General features: G+C 47.7%; 2 protein-coding genes across 7 annotated transcripts in view; one reads left to right on the top strand and one right to left on the bottom strand.

The window, feature by feature from the left end:
- The window catches only part of LOC119461279 (uncharacterized), a 463,000-nt gene that overhangs the window by 19,890 nt on the left and 424,801 nt on the right, over nt 1–18,309 (top strand). The window lies entirely within an intron of this gene.
- Nucleotides 1–18,309, bottom strand: part of LOC119461282 (circadian locomoter output cycles protein kaput-like) — a 46,607-nt gene that overhangs the window by 27,736 nt on the left and 562 nt on the right. Inside the window, exons 2-3 of the mRNA XM_049672852.1 lie at nt 8,473–8,562; nt 5,587–5,782 (exon numbers count right to left, since the gene is read on the bottom strand). Of these exons, the coding sequence (XP_049528809.1) occupies nt 5,587–5,782; nt 8,473–8,562 (286 nt within the window). The remainder of the gene's footprint in view (nt 1–5,586; nt 5,783–8,472; nt 8,563–18,309) is intronic.

The raw sequence follows: 18,309 nt of genomic DNA, 5'->3' as shown, positions 1-18,309 counted from the left end.
TTTTCATCAGCTTATCCGCATCGGCATGCATTCGGTTGCTTCGCGTGTGCTGATTATAGCGTTTTTTTCTCATTTCGGCCATACCGCGAGTTATGCGTGAAAGCGCGCAGGCCATGCGCGTTCGTCGTAAGCATTGTCTTGTGTTTCGCATCTAATTTCCTACATTCGGAACTTGGAAGTGGTAGCGCTAAAAATAGAACAAGGACGAGAGCAGACGAACACCCTTAAAGTTACCGTTAAAGTTCCAAAATGTACCGACCAGCTTAATTCATCACTCTTCTGCAGTTCATTACTATATTCCTTTTCTTTTGGTTTGCTTAATAATCTGAGCGTCAGCACGCTCTTCTACAGACCTGACCTGGCTTGCAATGTTCCGAATGAATAAATGAAACAAGGAACTAATGAACGTACGAACAAACGAAACATAAGCCTCTAGTAGCGTATAGACCCCTAACAAGCCAAACAAATTAACAGCGTTGAAGATAAGCAAGAGATACAAAAAAACGATGTGCAAGACAAAAAGAAAAAAAAAGAAAAAAATTCAAGAACAGGAAGGTGCGTCGTTCTAAGCGGTAGAAGCCACAAGCTAGGAAGTCCGATGAGCAGGGAAAAGGTAAAAGGGGTTCGAGGCAACAATCAGACGGCTGTCCGCCTCTTTTGCCGTTCCCTGGCCCCGCACGTGGCTCTTGTTAGCCCTATTCTTTGTGCGGCCCGCTTCAAAATTGATCTCGTGCTGCTGGCCGCGATTTCGCATTGCTCACACTCTGAGCCAGAAAAGTAAAGGTGAAAGCCGAGCAGGGAAGGGGGTGCCGCAGTTGAAACTGAGATCTTTTACTAGCTTCTCATTTGTTTGTTTCCTTTTGTTTCTTTTATTTTTTTTTGCCGCAGCTAGAAAGAGCAAAGCACTTTTCGTCGCCACTCTTCAACTCTCTGGGGGTTTGATGGTGCAGCATTGTAGAACAACAACGCGGTAACGCAACGTGACGTGAAATGCCTTAATTATTCGATACAAGACACTGCACGACGACTTGATTATTCTTGTTTTAAGCGTTGCATTGAATTCATGCAGCAACCACTCGTGTGTTCCGAACACACGTCCGCACGCCCGCTTAGAGATTAAGTTGTGGATGCTGCATCGCTTCACACATATGCCATGCACAACGGCAATGTGCTACTGCCAGGCGTTTAGCGGGCATCTCGCATGGGCTTAACCATCGTTCAGCTTTTGTGCAGACCTTTCAAACTACTATGAAGCACTGGTCCTTTTCTCATTCAACTGCAATTAGAATGCGACTTATTGTTGAATGCATTTTATTTTATTGCAAAAGGTATTGCTTAAGAATAAAAAAAAGGCGAAAGCTTGCACTAGGCCGCCAGAAGCTCAAGACACAGCGAAGCTGGCCGAAATGCCGACAACGCGTTCCAGCAGACCCGCTCCGTGAATGCGTCTCTCACTCTCGCTCTCATTTTCTTTATCTCTCTCCCGAACATAGCGCGCAAAACCTCTTCTTCACCTCGCAGAGCACTGGCACGAGCGCGTGCGAACGCGCCAGCTGTGGACGAATACGACGACGCTCGAACGCAATCATGTGGTTCGAATAAATGCGTTCTGCAAGTGTGGCTGTATAACCTAGTGGTTACGACGCTCGCCTTGGGACCGTGGGAACGCGGGCTCGAACTCCGCCTCGGCAAGAAAGTTTATTTATTTTGTTTTATTCCTTTCTTCATTGCTGATGATAATAGTTTCTTGATACGAACCACACATTACGGCTGGCTTAAACAGCTTCGCTGTTGAAAAATGACACTAAACAAATAATTAGTACGCATTGCACACCACCTAACACTGGTGAGGCAGGATAAGTCACCCGTAACAGCATATTTCGAACGTCATGGAACCGTACACTACCCTATGGGGCAATTCATCGAGTAATAAATGCCGTGTGCGCAGGTGTCGTACTTGCAGCTAACGTCATGACAGTTTCACTGAGTGCTGGCACTCTTAACCTATTTCTGGCGTTCTCGATGTACCACTTTACGCCTATGGAATGTGGAGTATTTGTACTACAATGTGATGATTGAGGCCAATTTCGCATAAATCCCCTCATAATATCACTATTTCTGTTTGATTCAGAAAAAAAGATCCACATCTGCGACAGGAAGTTTCCCAAGAAATGGGAAAGCCGTCTACACTGCATGTATACCGACGTCTGACATCATGACATGGGGGAGCAGAAAGCTCGTGCGACCAGAATCGCGTGCTTTAGATTTCGTCGCCGGGCAGTGAAGCGGATGCGAGTGAATGGCTCTATTCAATCGCCAGCGAGACAGTATACAGAGACAGACAGACGTGTTTTCTACGTCTGAATGGATGACAAAATGCGCTGTAGTGTGTTCTGCGTGCCGCTAATTTATAGGGGCGTGCGAGTATACATTCTTGAGACCGAATCGAATAGTGCCAGAAACGTTTGAATCTAATATCCGTAACGAAGACGCGCCTCCGTCCAGTAGCATCGCCAACGCTCGGCTCACTCTGCTCGCGCTGCTGGTCGCTGGTCGCTGCTGGTCGCTGGTGTCGCCCCAGGCTGCCCCGCCGTTCCTTGAAATTGTAGCGTCCTTGAACGACACCGCCAATAAACCTCTTATCAATTGGTGGAGGTTTGCTAGAATTCCCCCGTCGCTTGTACACTGGAGCTTCGAACCCGAACGCTTCCGCCCATCGTGACCGACAACACAGACCCGCCGGCGCCTTTGCTCCAGTCTGTCATCTGCACCAGGGTTCCTCGGTAACGTGATCCGAAGGTCTTCAGCGGTCTATCGGTCCGATCCGAAGGTATATCGAATAGTTTTCGAATAATGAACAGCCTTTATTACAATCAATATAAAACGATGTTCACAAGCTAGTAGTCTTATAGTTAGCAAGATGGCGTCATTACATAGTACGTTATGAATTGCGTTTTTTATTGAGATCACAAATGGAGAAGTTGAGCAAACAAGCAGTTTCATCGCACGCACATGACTATTCGGACAGTGCGACTGATCACTGCATAGCCTGTAAAGTGTGACTACCTAAGCGACGTAGCCTGCTCCACTACGCAAGTCTTCATGTTTTATGTGCATACTATGCCCGTGGGGGTGAAAATTTACCGTAATGTTGCTCCAATTTTATGTTTAATTGGACACATTTCTCGTTTTGAAATATTCCAAAAGTATCCGAAAAATATTCGCATTTACGAATAGTGACTATTCGATTAGAAAACCAGATCGAATAGGACACTATTCTATTTGTTATTCGAAAATTTCGAATATTCGCACAGCCCTACCGGCAAAGATACATAGTGAGCGGCGGCGGTAACTCAGCTGCGATACACTACAGGCAGGTCTATCAAACGGAAACATCCGCATTCATTGAAGATAGAGGAAGAACAAAGGGGTAACTACAAGCAACTTATAGATGTAGACCTTTATATATCAATCGTCAACAAATTCTGAGGGACTGGCCAAGAATCGGGTTGCCCAAAATAATAGAATACGCCATAAAATGCAAGATAAATTAACCACTTGTTAAACAACAACTTTAAACAGCGCGCTAAAGGACATATCAATAGAACCAGCGGTTGTTAGGCAGCATTCTGTCCTGTGGTTCTTTTGCTGTGTCCTGTATAGCACCACTTAACGCTGTTGTTTAACAAGCTGTAACAACCAGCCCACATGAGCACGCAATTAACCACTACTTGAGACTATGGAGGTTAGAAACAAAAGAACCAGAACTTAAGGAGTATATAGTAATGAAAATTAAGCAATGATTGCTTTAATTCTAACGCCTATCGTGTTCTTTATCGTACGCATAGGTCACGTGCATGGAGCCGGTTCAGTGGGTATACTAACTACTGTAAAGATGTGCTGCAGTATCACACATGAATGCGCGCGCATCAACGAAAGGGAAAACTGAGGATTAGGTGCGGGTGAGTTTTGGAGCGTATCAGGCCGAAATACGGGCATTGTGGAAGGCTGGAGGGTGGTGCTGAGAGCAAGCGGAGAGGTTTACATGAGAGGAAGCTCTGTTTGATTTACGATGTTAATGAGGTTGTTACTCGGAGCGAGTTTCGCCGGCCGCTCAGCGGGGGGACGCCCCGTTATATGCGTCTCACTGTCGACGAGCCGCAGTCGGTCGCGCGCTCGTGACCACGTTTAAAGGAAAACGGACGGGCGCCGGGGTTAGGGCGTTGCGGAGGGGATTGGCCCGTAAGGGGGACGTTAAAATGGAAGAGAGAGCGGCGTTTTTGGAAGGGTGTATGCATATATAGTACACGGCGGTAACGAAGCTGAAGCGAAACACTGATGCGCTTAGCCGCACTTACCGCTTGATATACTGGTGCCAGTTTCGGACGGGATAAAGCACGTAGACGGTCAAAACTGGGAGACCCGAAGGGTCGGGCGTATGCCTGTCTTTCTCCGCTTCTTCTAACAGCGTTCGTGGTTTACATTTACTCCGCGAATGGCGTGACCAGTGGGGACGATATGAGAAGGCATACATCGGATAATCGAATACGGATGATGAACACAAGTGAGAGGGAGAGAGATAAAGCAAGGATTCACATAAGGGGAGCAGGGGGAGTGCGTAGATTGCTCAGTACGGTGTGTACGGAGTTGAGGACCGAGTTAGTCTAAGCGCTGGATATATGAGAGGCAGCTGTCTGCGGCCCCAAAGACGACTGGGCTGTCTGCTCATCGTCTGCCCTGCCTCCTTTTTACCGGGGCAGTTTCGGGATATCCCAATCCCATTTTCCCTCTAGCGCAGAGAACAAAGCAATGATAACAAGAGTGCTGTTTTCATACCTTGCCCTGGACTGTTCTCTGCAAGCTCTCTTTCTCTACGTGTTTTCGTGGTTGGCTGAGCGCTGTTTTGGTTTCGTGGCCCTCGTGATCCCGACCGCACGCTTCGCGTTGAAGCGGTGGGGAGCGGCCTTTCGCTGCGCTTTCGGTAGGGGGAAATCTCTCCCGCCGCATTCGGAGCAGTGAAAGCCATCCAGGTGTGCTTGCCAGTCTGCGGCGGGTACGCACTGACGTGGCCGTGCGAGATTTTGTTCTGCGGTATTTATCCTCTTTTGACTTTGTTTGCTCGTTTCTTTCTCGTCAAGCGGGAATTGCTTTCTAGAGCTTTACCGATGTCGTCATCTCGTGTATTCCTGCGCATTTTTCTCTAACCTTGAAGGGGGAAAAAAATGGAACCCTGCCAGGAATGCACATACATGCGCGCGTGTCCACAAACATGCTCATCTGCACACATGCACACGCACACAAAGTAAGGACTACCTCCCAAAGAGTGGTCATCTGAGTTAACGGCTAACCGACGAAAAAAGGAGGGAGGGATGTGGTATATAAGTTTTGCACCGCCCTAAAAAAATAAAAAAAATGTTGCTAGTGGCACCTGTCCCGTCCTGTACTACTATTTGCCGTCTTGTTCTGTGCCATTTCTATGAACCTGTATACCAACTAGAATAATAACAAAACAAGTCCTACTCGTGTGAGACGGAGTTCGTTGATCTGCATGAATTGGAAACACTCTGGCCTGAAGGCAACCCTCACCTGGTAAGAGAGCTTCCTGCAGAGAGATGGCGCTGCGGTCGGAAGGCAGCTGCGAGTTCCACAGCAGAAACCTTTGCAGTTCCTCGCGGTCCTCCGAGTGCACCAGCTCGTAGACGCTCTGGTGGCAGATGTCTGACTGTCGGAACAGGTACGAACAGGCAACACGATCATGTGGCGACGCGTCAGGTGTAGCAAGCTCATTGCAACGCGCGCACGCGCTTCTTGACTAGCTGTCTATGGCTAAATGAATCGTGGATGTAGGACACTCTGCAGCTGAACGCGAGGTCGCATCTACGACGTCGCGTTCACTTGCAACGATGAAGGTAAAGAGGAGGAAAATACTGAGTTAAGTATAATAAGGAGAGGAAATTTATTAAAGAAACAGCTGATAGGTTGGCCTGAGGTACACAGTGAAGTCCGGTTATAACGAACTGGTGTGTGCGCTAAAAGTAATTCGATATATAAATAATTCAGTGTATTCAAACCCGGCTATAATGAACTTTTCATGATTTCTTTATACACGATAGAAAAAAGCTGCGCGAAAGTGCTATATATCTATATATACGCGAATTGGTTCAGTTCGGTTTATGGGATTCAATTTACACGAATATCGCAAAATAGGTTTTGCGTGTTCGATATAGAATACAATTCGCTGTACCAGGATTCGTTATAATTGAGTTTGAGTGTAGACTCCTCTATCGTGTTACTTATTGCCGGCGGAAAGAGAAGAGGAGATATCTGATAAGGGTGACAGTGAGGACAGAGTTCGTGAATAACACATCCGCTTGTTAGATGGATCTATAGCACGGCCACGAGGCAATACCTATGATTAGCAGGAAGGCAAGTAATGTATGGTTCGCTCTGCTGCTCGATTTATAGTCTGACTAAGGATGACGAGTTACGCTTAGGAAGAAGATGAACGTAAACTTTATTATCAAATCGATAAGATTTGAGTCCGGCGTATTGAGTACGCTTAGGAAATACTACATAAATTACTTCTGGGAGCGTTGACCTCGCAAGCAAAAATATAAAAAAAAATTAAAAAAAAAAAACGTCTGAGAAGCGAAAGACGTGTGATGAGACACCTTGAAATTTGTGCACAAGCTTCTCGTGACATCATAAATCTTACAAGCGTAAGGAAGAACCTAATAAAATGTTTACTGATTTTAAGAATTACATTAAATTCCAAAACGAACGAAAATAACAGGACCTGACAACAGCTTGTAGTCTGTTCGTGCACACGGCCCATATAGGTGAAAATGCCGTAAAATCCTTGGCGTCCCACTCCGACGTCATCCGCATCTCGATGAGGTAGCGAACTTCAAAAAGTAAAGTTTATATTCGTTTTCTCTGCTAAGATTTGTTGCCCTTAGAGAAATACATGGAATATTCCAAAAGGGATTGATCAGCCAACGTATGCTGATTGTTTCTCATCGCGTCGCCTTAAGAGGCACTGACGTCATAATTTCAACTTCAGTCCACTTACTTAGTTTAACGTATAGAAGCGTTTATTGCAGCAGTCACCCACCAACGTCCCGTCAAATGTAACTAACAGAAAGTGCGTTATCGCTATAACGTAGCTCGCAATATCTATAGATAAGTGAAACAGTTCAACCAATACGCTACATAACAAACAGTTTAAGGATGAGGTGTCTAACTTAGTCGCGATATTTAATAACCTTGCCGTGCGCACTCCGTCGCCGTCTCGCGAAGGACACCGAAGAAGACGAGCTCATAAGCGAGCCCGACATCGCCTCCCAATATCTGTTATATAAGGAACGCACGTAGGCGACACGACCGCCGTCGCCGCTTGACTGTTGTATACTCCTGCTGATGCACGACGCGTTTAGTGGACAGTGGGCGAGCAAAAAGTGAAAGATGGGGAGCGGACGGAGTGGAAAGGGGCGGTGGGGGACGACGTGGGGAGGCCTGCAGTGGGGGGGTCGCGTTAATTGCGTCCGCGGACAGGACCTAATTGATGTCGCCCAGTGATGAACGGCCCACGGTTCGGCGAGCACCCACCACCGCCGTCGCCGTCGACGCACGCCCACCAATTCTCTTTGTGTTGTCCCTCTCTCCCGCACTCACTGAACGACCAACGAACGAACGGTGCGCGGTCCACGCGCGCGAGCGTTGGCATTGCGAACGCCGCGCCGCCGTCCATTCAACGAGCGCCAACGGCGGTGGCAGTCGCGGACAACGCAGCGGCGGCAGCTATGCCACCGTCGCCAGTGCAACTGCTGCTGCTGCTGCTCGTTTGCCGTTGTGCTGTGCGCAGGGGCCGTCGAATGACCGCCGTCGCCAGGTGGCTGTGAGCGCGTTACCTCGGGCTTTTGTTCGTTTTTCTTTCTTCTTTGTTTTAATCTCTCTCTTTGTTCTTTCATCCCTTCAGATCGATTTGTTTCATCACTCCGCACCTTTCTCTCTCTGTCGCTCTATTGCTTCCCGCGGTGCTTTAATACCTGCGCGACAGTCTTTCTATTCGGGCGACGTCAGCGGTCGCGGACTCGAGGTGCGCGTACGCATGTTTGCAGCATATATTATATTAGAGGTCTAACGACGTGAGACTGCAATTTTCTTTATTTTTGCTGTTCTGTAAAGTAACACGTGGACACTTTACAGATCAGTTGTGAACCAACGGTCCGTGTTTCGGTGAACAAATTAACCGCGTTGGTACACCCAGAACGAGAAGAATGAAACGGATCTCCGTCTCAAGAAAAAAAAAAAAGTAGAAGCGAGACAAGAATTTAATCCACATCGCATTTGGCGGGAGTAAACTTTGCATGCTATTTTAAGGTAGTAGTTGTTCCAACGTGATTGCATGCTAAACGATATTTGCCGATGTTAGTGAAAAAAAAAAGCGTGAAATATTTATCAGAAACTCACCTGATGAAAGCCCAGGTACGTTTCGACCGTATGAGATGCGTAGAAAACTTCTCCGTCGCAGGTGAGTATGAGCAGGAAGCCGTTGAGCGCCTGCAAATGCCACAAACATGCCACGTTTCAGAATCGCAGCACCGCATGCGCTGTACGATGCTATATCAAGGTTAGAATGAATAAGAGACTCGTTTAGTGCTTAGGCGTATGAAAAAGATTAAAGGCCACTTTCATTTCCACTTTCAATTTATTGCTTCGTGATCACGCAGCTGTTGCTACGCGTTCTTACAGAGGTATTCCGGAGTCTGAAACTGCCACGGCTTTTCATGTTTACCAGAAGCATGATACGTCACATGTGATGGAGCTTTAAATGCGATTAGAAGGGCAAGGAAATAACGCGAGTTATCAATGTAACAATCAAACGGTCCTAACAAAAGGAACTGTAATTTCAGTGCTGGTCATCATAAATATTAAAATCGAACACTAAGTTCTCGTACTCTAGCCGGTCTCGGCGCAGGAAAAAATGTCGAAACTTGGGTTGATTCTGTAATTCTTTCAGGGTGATATCTAGTGGTACTTCACCGATAAATATCTGGACCCGAGTAGAGGTTCTCAACATCCATGACACTACGGCAAGCTGGTCGGGTAAATAGAGAACGGTGTCCGCCACCAGTCTTAAATTTTTTGACTCTTTTATGACTTATCATGCTTCTTTGACTGTAGTAACGGTCGTTCTGCCATTGTAGAAGTGTAATTTGCTAACGCACCTTAACTTCGTATTACTATTTATAGATTATCTAGGGTCGGTCAGCAGCGCGGAGCGGCCACGCATACCGGTCTCGTCCGCATTAGAACAGGTCAACGTAGCGTTTTGCTCAGAATAAAATGGGAAAGTTGCGGCAACAAATACAGAGGATACTGCGCAATGTTGTGTGTGCGACTATAGCATAAAACCAGTCGCACTTTCAAAGAACAACGATTCTGCGCTCAATGCACTCCATATTGTTCTCGAGGTCCACACGACGGCAAGGTTGTTTCACTGCATACAGTGTTTTTGTGCAGTGAAGCCAAACCTCTCCACCGTTTTTCGGCGTTTTTGAATTTAAGTTTATCTGTGCACTGCCGCCGAGGCGGTGGGGGGACATGTAGTTCATTTCTGGTCATAAGCTAATTTGCATATTTCCGTGTCTTAAATCTACTGTTGAGGACAACGAAACGAGCAACGGGGGCAGCGCCTACCGTATTTCAATATACTGTGAAGGCAAGTTTACGCGCCTGCTCTTTAATGAATGCGTTGGTCTGACTTTGGCGCACCGTGATCGAGTCTCCCCCCCGCCCCCTCCCCTTTTCTTTAACTTGTGGCGACATTGACTGAAGGGCTGATTATTGATTCCAGCGATCTTGTGCTGAATCATTGCCTTGAATCAATTGGCTTCCTCTGAGAACGCTATTCGGACAATGTACATACGTCGTGTAAAAAAGGCTACTCTGAAGTAAGACGACACACATTCGGACCAGTTGGACTCCTAAGCGAAATCAAGACATCAATTTGTATTATGCTTTTGTTGTTTCTTTTTACTTTCTTCCGCCCTCCTCCTTTTAGGGCCTTTCTCCGCCCCTCCCCCTCTCTTGCAGACTAAAATGTAGGCGAATACTTTTACGTCGGTAAACCTCTGTGCTTTTGAATAAAGAGATCCCTCTGTGTTGTTAATGACATCGCGGATGCGGGGTTCAAGCGAGTGCACGACGCATTTGACTGTTTCATGAATGCACCAGTCCGCGCTTAAAAAAAAAAATGCAGGGAATAACGTGTATAGAACGCATTAACGAAAAGGCTTAGGGCTACTCTAATTGCAAGAAGACTGAAGGGCTGGCCAGTTTGCAGTAAAATTGATGGATTGTAATGACACGAAGCTGATGGGTTATACAAATATTTTAAAAGAAAGAAAAGAAAGATTGCCTGGGAAGCTCGCACTTCGCCTGTGATGTGCGGTACTTCTAAACACCGATGGTCTCAATTTATGTGCTCCTTCGAATTAACCTACTGCCACCTTTAGAACACCCCGTAAAACAGAAACAACACTTTTGATTTTTTTTTCTGCGGGCACATAAGGTTTCTAGAGTCCTTCCCACAGCCCCAAATTAAACGAAGACCCCGCTTCGTCTTTCCCTGTTCGCTTACTCAGGACGTAAAGATAAGACAGCAATGATTGCGTTTACGACCAGTAACGCCCACGGAAGATCTAAGGACACATCGTAAGATAAGTTATTTAAAATGAGATACGTAAGGAAGAAAAATTGGATCAAATGTTCCATTCGATCGTGTGTCACGTGATTATCTTTAAAGTGCGTCGTAAACTTGCGACGGATTTTAACTCAGTCTCAGAGATTCTGTTTGTACGTCTCGTTCTCGTTGAACAGGAGCTTACGACGTCGTAAAGATGCACGGTTTTGTGGCGAAAGGGTAGCAGCTGTAATCAACGCCAGGAAACTGCGGAAGTTGCGCCCCACTGAGCAAGAAAGTGCTGCTGCGAATAGAACAAGGCCTTTAGCTTCCGTCCACTGGCTTATCAGTTAATCTTTAGGAAGGTATTGGAGTATACTGCGCAATGATTCTATTTACTTTACAAGCCCACAAATCTGAACGTTTATTTCTATCTCGTAACCGCTTAACCAGAATCGTATAGACTGGCTCTCATTTTTTCCTCTCCCCGCCTGTGATTATTTGTTTGCGCGCACCACAAACTGCATGTATCCAGGGCCAGGCGATAAAATCGGCCGTGTAGTAACCGCGTCAACGGATTGCCACTAGATGCAGAGCAGATGTAGAGCCTAGAAGTTAGTGCCGTGCACGTACTCACTCCGGGGGAGTTTTGAATCGCAGCATACCGTTCTCCCTTTCAAAAACACACAGGCTTATTTGCAGTATTTGCGCTGGGAATCAACGAGAACGAGTAAAAAATGTTCCCGCTCTGAATCGGCCACTGAATCGTGCATAACTTTAATCCAGTTCTCCGTTCTATCGAAAAGTGCACGGAATCGTCCAGAGCATTCCGATGCAAGCCGTCGGCTAGACAAGCCATGACATAGAGGTCGACATAGAGCTGGTGCGAGGTCGACGAGTTGTGCTCGAATCGATTTCAGTCAGGAGCTAAAGAATCGAATCCTGTAATCGGCTTGCACACTGCGGTACAAACGGCTGTCAACGCCGAGTCAGTAGATGCGTACCTGCTTGTACATTTAGTATCAAAAGTACACAGTCGGCCACTTCTCGTAACCGGAGAAGTCGCCTTCTTAGCAGCGAAGGAGAACTTTGGCCGCATGCACAAAGAGCCTATAACACAAATATTTTATCCACAAAGAACAACAAAAAAGAAAAAGTAGGCACCAAAATTTCGAAACGCTATCAAATAGCCCTCATGACGTTCTTTGCACTCCGGGGCTCCAGAGGCCAAATAAATGCGTGTACACGAATGTCTACAGCGTCCTTTGGAACCTCAATGCACCGGTAAACTATCATTTCAATCGCAGGTCGCATGGCCCGGCAAAGGCACTAAGTGGCCGGCGTACTTTAGGCGAAGACTGCACGGAAACAAGGCATACACGAGGGTAGCTTCATTTGGAATCTCCAATCTAAAGCGCCCCACCGCGCGTGCTCTGTTCGCCGTTCTCCGCGGCACAGCCACGTTCAGTGAAGCCAGCGTCGCGACGGTCGACGACAGCCACCGTGGGGAAAACCCGCTGCGCGTTCCATTGATTCCCCATTGGACGGAATCGAGTCGCGCGCGCGCGCGTTGGGAGAGGGAAATACGGGGAACGAGAGGGAAAGCGAGGGAAGAACCGAGCAAGGCTCGCCGGCTGGATAAAGTGCCTACGTCGAACGGCAGGGGAGGAAAAGAGCGAAGGAAGAGCCTAGGGAGAATCGGAAAGAAAGAAGCTGCCTATAAAGAAAGAAACGCCGGGAAATGGGGAGAAACGGGAGAAAGGAGGAAGAGGAGGAGGATACGTATCGAGAGGATTGCAAAGGAACGTTATAGACCCTCTCTATCTCTCTCTTTTACTCTGGGAAGAGAGAGAAAGCGTCTATAACGTTGCAGGCAATGAGAGGAAAAACATAGTGCACAAGTAAAGAAGAAATAAATATGACCTAAAGGGAAATAGGGAGGACAGAGAAAGGAGGAGGCAGAAGGAGACAAAGGAAGCCGCACGGACGACCCCGCCCACGGCACGCACCCAACGTTGGATTCGGCCTATACGGATCGATCGGAACCGCCGCAGGCCGTGCGACGCGCGGCGATGCCTTGGTGCTGCCGCTGCTGTTACCCCTCACCTTCCAGAACCAGCCACCCCCCCCACCTCACCCCGCTTGGAGCGACGGCCCGGGAGCGTTCAACATCTCGACGCGAGTTTATGCTCCCGTACGAACCCCCCCTCTCACTCTGTCTTTTCGCGTAGCGTTCTTCCCACTCTGCGAGGCGCACGCGTTATGTATCTTCGAAGTGCGTGGGTGTCGGTGAGCGCGTCCCGTCTGTTTTGGCAAGAATGGGTGGAAGGACAGACCTGGGTGGGGGTGGCGAAGTAAAAAGAAACGCACGTTTAAAGAGATGGCTGCTGAAAGCGACGACAGTGGGTCCTCTTTCCCTCCTCACTTTGAAACCACCGCTCCTTCGTTATACGCATTCGCAGAGCCATTGTTTTGAAGCTTTAGCAAGGAAAAGAAGCGGTCAGGCAAAAACGCACAAATAAATGCCAAGCGCTCCACGATGAAACAGGGAGCACAGATTCCAAAAGACAAATACACAGCGAACAGGACTCAAGAACTTGCAGACAGTCCTATAAGATAGAGACGCGCGCCCGTTCGCCGAGCGCCTATATATGGTGTGGCAGTTTTCTCGATCGCCTTTGTGTCTACCGTGTGTTTATCGGTTTCAGCTTATTTTTCCGCTGCCCTTACCTTTCGCGATAACCTTCTTCCCTTCGTCTTGCTTTACCTTTTACTTTTTATTATTTTTTACCGCATTTGGCTTGCTCGCGCGGACGCTGACATCTTTGTTGCGCGCATATGTGCGTGCGTCGTATCGCCCGCTCAGCTATAATACGGCAGCCCTCTCCGTGGACTATCTGGTGGACATTTCTCCCGATGCTTGGCCGCCCCGCCCACCTTCCCGCATCTCTTTGAACCCCCTGCATCTATCTGCCTTGTTTTCTTGTGCAACGTGGCCGCCGGCACTCCTCAATCGCTGGACAAGAGCTCTCTATACGGCGGTGCCCCATGTATACGCGCGACTGCCGCTGCCTGTTCCTTTTACGACTGCACACGCACATAACGAAATATATCAAGAAAATGTGGGGCAACCGCCGGACGACGTACAGGACGGGCATCGTGCGTTTGTACCCTTCTCGACTATACTGCATGCTGCGCTGCGGTATGCGAGCGGGCGTGTCTGTCTCCCGTGCGTCTGTCTTTATGCCAGCGATCGAGCGAGACTGCGGGGGCGGGTTCGGGAGGACATTCGGAGATGGAACGGCCGTGATTGAGACGTTTACGTATACAGCTCTCGCGGTCTGTCGCGCACGCCCCGGAACCGGTAGCTTTCCTTTCTCTCTTCGTGTCCTATAGATACATGGCAACTTCTGGGCGGTTACCCATCGGCGTGTATAGGCAGTTCTTGTCCGTTTTGTTTCTTCAGTCGCTGGCCGCACTTGTCTTTGGTCGGTGCTTGTTCCTCGTTGGTACATTGTCTCTTTTCTCTGCCTTTCACGTGTCTCGATTTCGCAGTGAGTCAAGGAGTGCGCACTTTCGGTCTATGCGGAGCGTAGGACTTGTTTATCTTCGAACGCGACTATGTAGTTTGCATTTGAGCATAAACATTGGGAGCCTGCGACCAGAAAGCTGGTCGCAGCAGCCAGATTACCTATAGACACCTTGTGTGCGTCTGCGGCATTAAGCTTCCAAGTTGACTTTATTGCCGGAGATGTTACCGGTTTCGGCTATACTTTTGGCCTGCACCAGTTAAACACCGATCATGTTTGATGGGGTGCCAATTTTTTCACGTCGATGTCATTTTGTTACATGGTACAGACAGCGATACATCGAGGCCTTTATTTATGTGGATAGATTTTGTATTTATTTGCTTTAGGGCAGTCGGTGGAATTTGTTGCTCACTGCCCCAACCTTTCTTTCTCTACATTTTTGTAGCACTGTTTATGCGGTGCAATACAAATACAATTAACTGTAAGTGTTCGCGTAGTAATTCAGACGCTTAAGAAATTAGCGGTGTGAAATCAATTCAAAGCGTTTCTCTTTCAAACGTGTCTGGAAAGGGATTCGAACACAAACTCAACATGTAGCGTCAGGATGGTGCCACGTATTGCAGTTCCACATCTCCTCTATCCTTAAGGCCAACAGACCGCAGTGATAAAACGCTTTTAGAATTAGCCATACACACAGTATACCAAAAGTGATTGAGCGTGTTCAGACCCACAACTATAGCAAGAAACTGCGCAGTTTCAGCGGCCAGCTGGTCAAAGAATAGGCAGTGCAGAGCTGGATCGCATGATGTAAGACGCCAGTTAAATTTGCAACGAATTGCCAGAATTTTCCTTCTGTATTACACGACAAACAGGCAAGGTGACACGATGAATGCGACGGAGAATAAACCTGAAGTGGTCCCTTTACTGGTCACGGCGGAATTAACAACGGTAATAAAAATGAGAAACACGCACGCACGCGTACACAAACGCACACACACGCAGTTGGACGGACAGACACAGACCGACAGAGAAGCGTGGTTTTTAGAGGAGTCATCCCGACACATTTGGAATTACTTTTTTTTCCTGCTAACATGGCTTTTGTAAGCAATGATAGCTTTCTTTAGCCGGTCGAGAAACCAGATAATAAAGTGAGCTGTGCTCGCCTCTCGACTTAAGCGTAGCTCTGAACTCCGCCCCCCCCCCCCCCCCCCCCCTTCCCTCTAGCTCTCTGTCACACCAAAGCGCTCAATAACAACGGCAAAAAGAAAGCAATACTTGGAGGCGCCTTGCGCATCGACCGTCTCTTATCTGTACATAAATGCGCCTGAACCTTTAGCCGCGATTAATTTCAGGGCATTATAACTTTCCTCGATGCAACGCTCGTCTGCGCACCGCAGCTCCATCCGTGGCGGGCTTTTAAGAGAGGCGACAGCGACGCGAGCCTCCTTTCTTTTCTTTTTTTTTTTTAATTCTCTGCTCGTGTCTCTGCTTAGTCTATTTTTCTGTCCTTTTCTGCTTCAGTCGCTCCTTTCGGCAGATCGAGCGGTTTTGGTTCGGTCCGCCGCCATAAAATTCCCCGCAGTCGTCCGCAAGCCGGGAGCTCCGGAGACGGTGACACGTGCCATAAATAAAGCACCGCATATATAACGTGTGAGCGGCGCTTTATGTAGGTTGGACTACTGCCGCCGTTTTCTCGCCCCTCTGGTTATTTTTGTCCTTTCTCGTATAAGGTGGCGCTGCCACAGCTTCGATCTGCTGAGATGAGCCGCTCTCTTTCTGCAAGATCTAACATATCGAACTGTACGCAGAGAGAGAGAGAGAGAGAGAGAGACCAACGTTATTTTCCGCAGTGGCTCAGTGGCTATGGAGTTCCGCTGTTAATGTCGAGGGTTCGGTTACCAGTCGCGGCAGCCGTATTCCAATTGGCTCGTAATGCAAAAACGATCGTGTACTTAGGTCTATGCGCACGTCGAATGACCACAGGCGGGTAAAGAATATGCACGTCCCCTCACTCCGGGGCCTCACTTACATAGGCGTTCATTGGGGCGTTAGAATCAATCAATCAGTTGTCACGTGACTTCAGTTGTGCTCAGCAGCTCAAGCATTTAGCAACTCGCTGGTATCATCACACACCGGTATACGGACAACAACTGTGGACGCAGCACGCAGTGTGCTGTGACATAATAAAACGCTGCTAAATATTATGTGTGACATGTCGCTCAAACGCGGAGCGCAATTGCCAAGAGGACAGGGAAGACGAAGACGTGCCTGTCTTTTTGAGTGGCTGAGCATTTTTGTCTTCTTAAAGCTATCTCTACATGTAACGCAAGCAGGCTCCGCTGGGAAACAATTAACACATCGCTAATAAGTATTAATATTAATGTTAACTTTATTTAATTGCGTGAAAGGCAAAATTACCGAAACGGTTGCAACCGCTGTGTGCTCTGAATCTGTGTCACTTTAACGCCAAGGGAGCTCATAGCGCGAACAAAGAGGATGGCTGCTTCGAGACCTGCTTTCAAGAAATTGCGTCCGTCAATGACGCCCGCGAAGTGGCGAATATTTATTGCTTCAAATATTTATTTTAATTCGCCTAATAGATTATTATTAGCGTCGAGAACTTTGCATTCTGTACTCCAGAATATGCGAGCGCATTATGACATTGCAATGATACTGTGCGCGTCATAGGTAAGAGCGGGTGCACGTTGTTGGTCGCTGTTACACCTCACTCATAAATATGTAATCCCGCAATTTTTGCCGAGAGTGAGAAGCCGCCTTTCTTTCTTTATTTCTTTAATTTTCTTTTTGTCACTGCGAACCACTGTTGATGCCCAGAGTGAATGGTTCCTTATGAGTCTATAGAATAATTGTAGTTTATTTTTAACCACGGCGTCGTCATTCCGTTCGCTTTCTTGGGTACTGCGGTTGTATGTTTTCCAGATTAGCCGTGAGTGTTAGGCAACGCCGCTCACGAAGAAGGCGGCAAATATAGAACGTTCGTATAACCGCAGGCGTCACGCAGTGCGTGGCCTTAGGAGCAGGCAGCTTGCCACTAAACCCTCGAATGCTGCCTCATGGCATCAAGACTTTCGGTCCAGTTTCATTTACCTTTACATCGCAGCTGAGGGCGACGACGGCACTACTGCAGTTTTTAAGGTCACAAGCGGCTGTATCCTGAAATTGGCGGTCGTAGTGTAGCCTGTGCGGTGATATATTATGCGGTGATAGTGACCGGCTGTGATTGTGCATCTGTACTCCCTTTCTCTCTCTCTCTCTACCTTCCTATCTTTTTACCTCCCCCTTCTCCCGTGTAGGGTAGCGAACCAGATTTCCCCTTCTGGTTAACCTCCCCGTCTTTCCCATTTCTTCTGTCTATCCATACATTCCAAGTAAAGTTTTCCCTGTGTTTTCTGTGGCTCAGTTTGCTTTTTCGCATCATCATCATCATCATCATCATCATCATCATCATCACCCGCCTAATTTTATGTCTACCGCAGGACGGAGGTCTCTCCCTGACTAAATTGTGACTTGAAACGAGCCTCTCGATTCCTCCTATATTTCTCGCATACTTCGTATAACCTGTATGATGTGACCCCTTTTCTGTAGGCTGCGGCACAGAATTAAAGTATGTGAAGTGGAAGTCTTGTCAGTGCTCGTGCTGGCTCGCCACATTTGCATCTCTACCATGTTTCATTGCTAACATATACAATAACTTTACATATTACATTATTACGCAACAAGCGTCGCCTATTCCGCGCATTCAGCCGTATGCTGTTCTCTCTTGCATTGCTGTCAGTGCAATGGCACACAACCAAGAGCCGGTCGTCTATTCCCTGTATTTCCACTTACACATGCCATTACTACACTTTTCCTGTCTCTGCTATTTATAAACAAATAAAAAGGATTCAGAATTCGATCTGGCGTTCGAAGTCTGTTCTATGTATCTCTCTTCGGCAAGTCTTACTATTTGACCGTCAACCACCGTGTGGCCCAGTGGCCATTGGCATTGCGCTGCTGAGCTCGAGGTCGCGGGATCGAATCCCGACCGCGGCGCGGCCGCATTTCGATGGGCGCGTAATGCAAAACGCTCGT

The sequence above is a fragment of the Dermacentor silvarum genome, chromosome 8, assembly GCF_013339745.2.
Source record: "Dermacentor silvarum isolate Dsil-2018 chromosome 8, BIME_Dsil_1.4, whole genome shotgun sequence".
Taxonomy (NCBI): Eukaryota; Metazoa; Arthropoda; class Arachnida; order Ixodida; family Ixodidae; genus Dermacentor; species Dermacentor silvarum.
The sequence above is the reverse complement of the archived record's forward strand: the minus strand, read 5'-3'. Positions and strand labels throughout refer to the sequence as shown.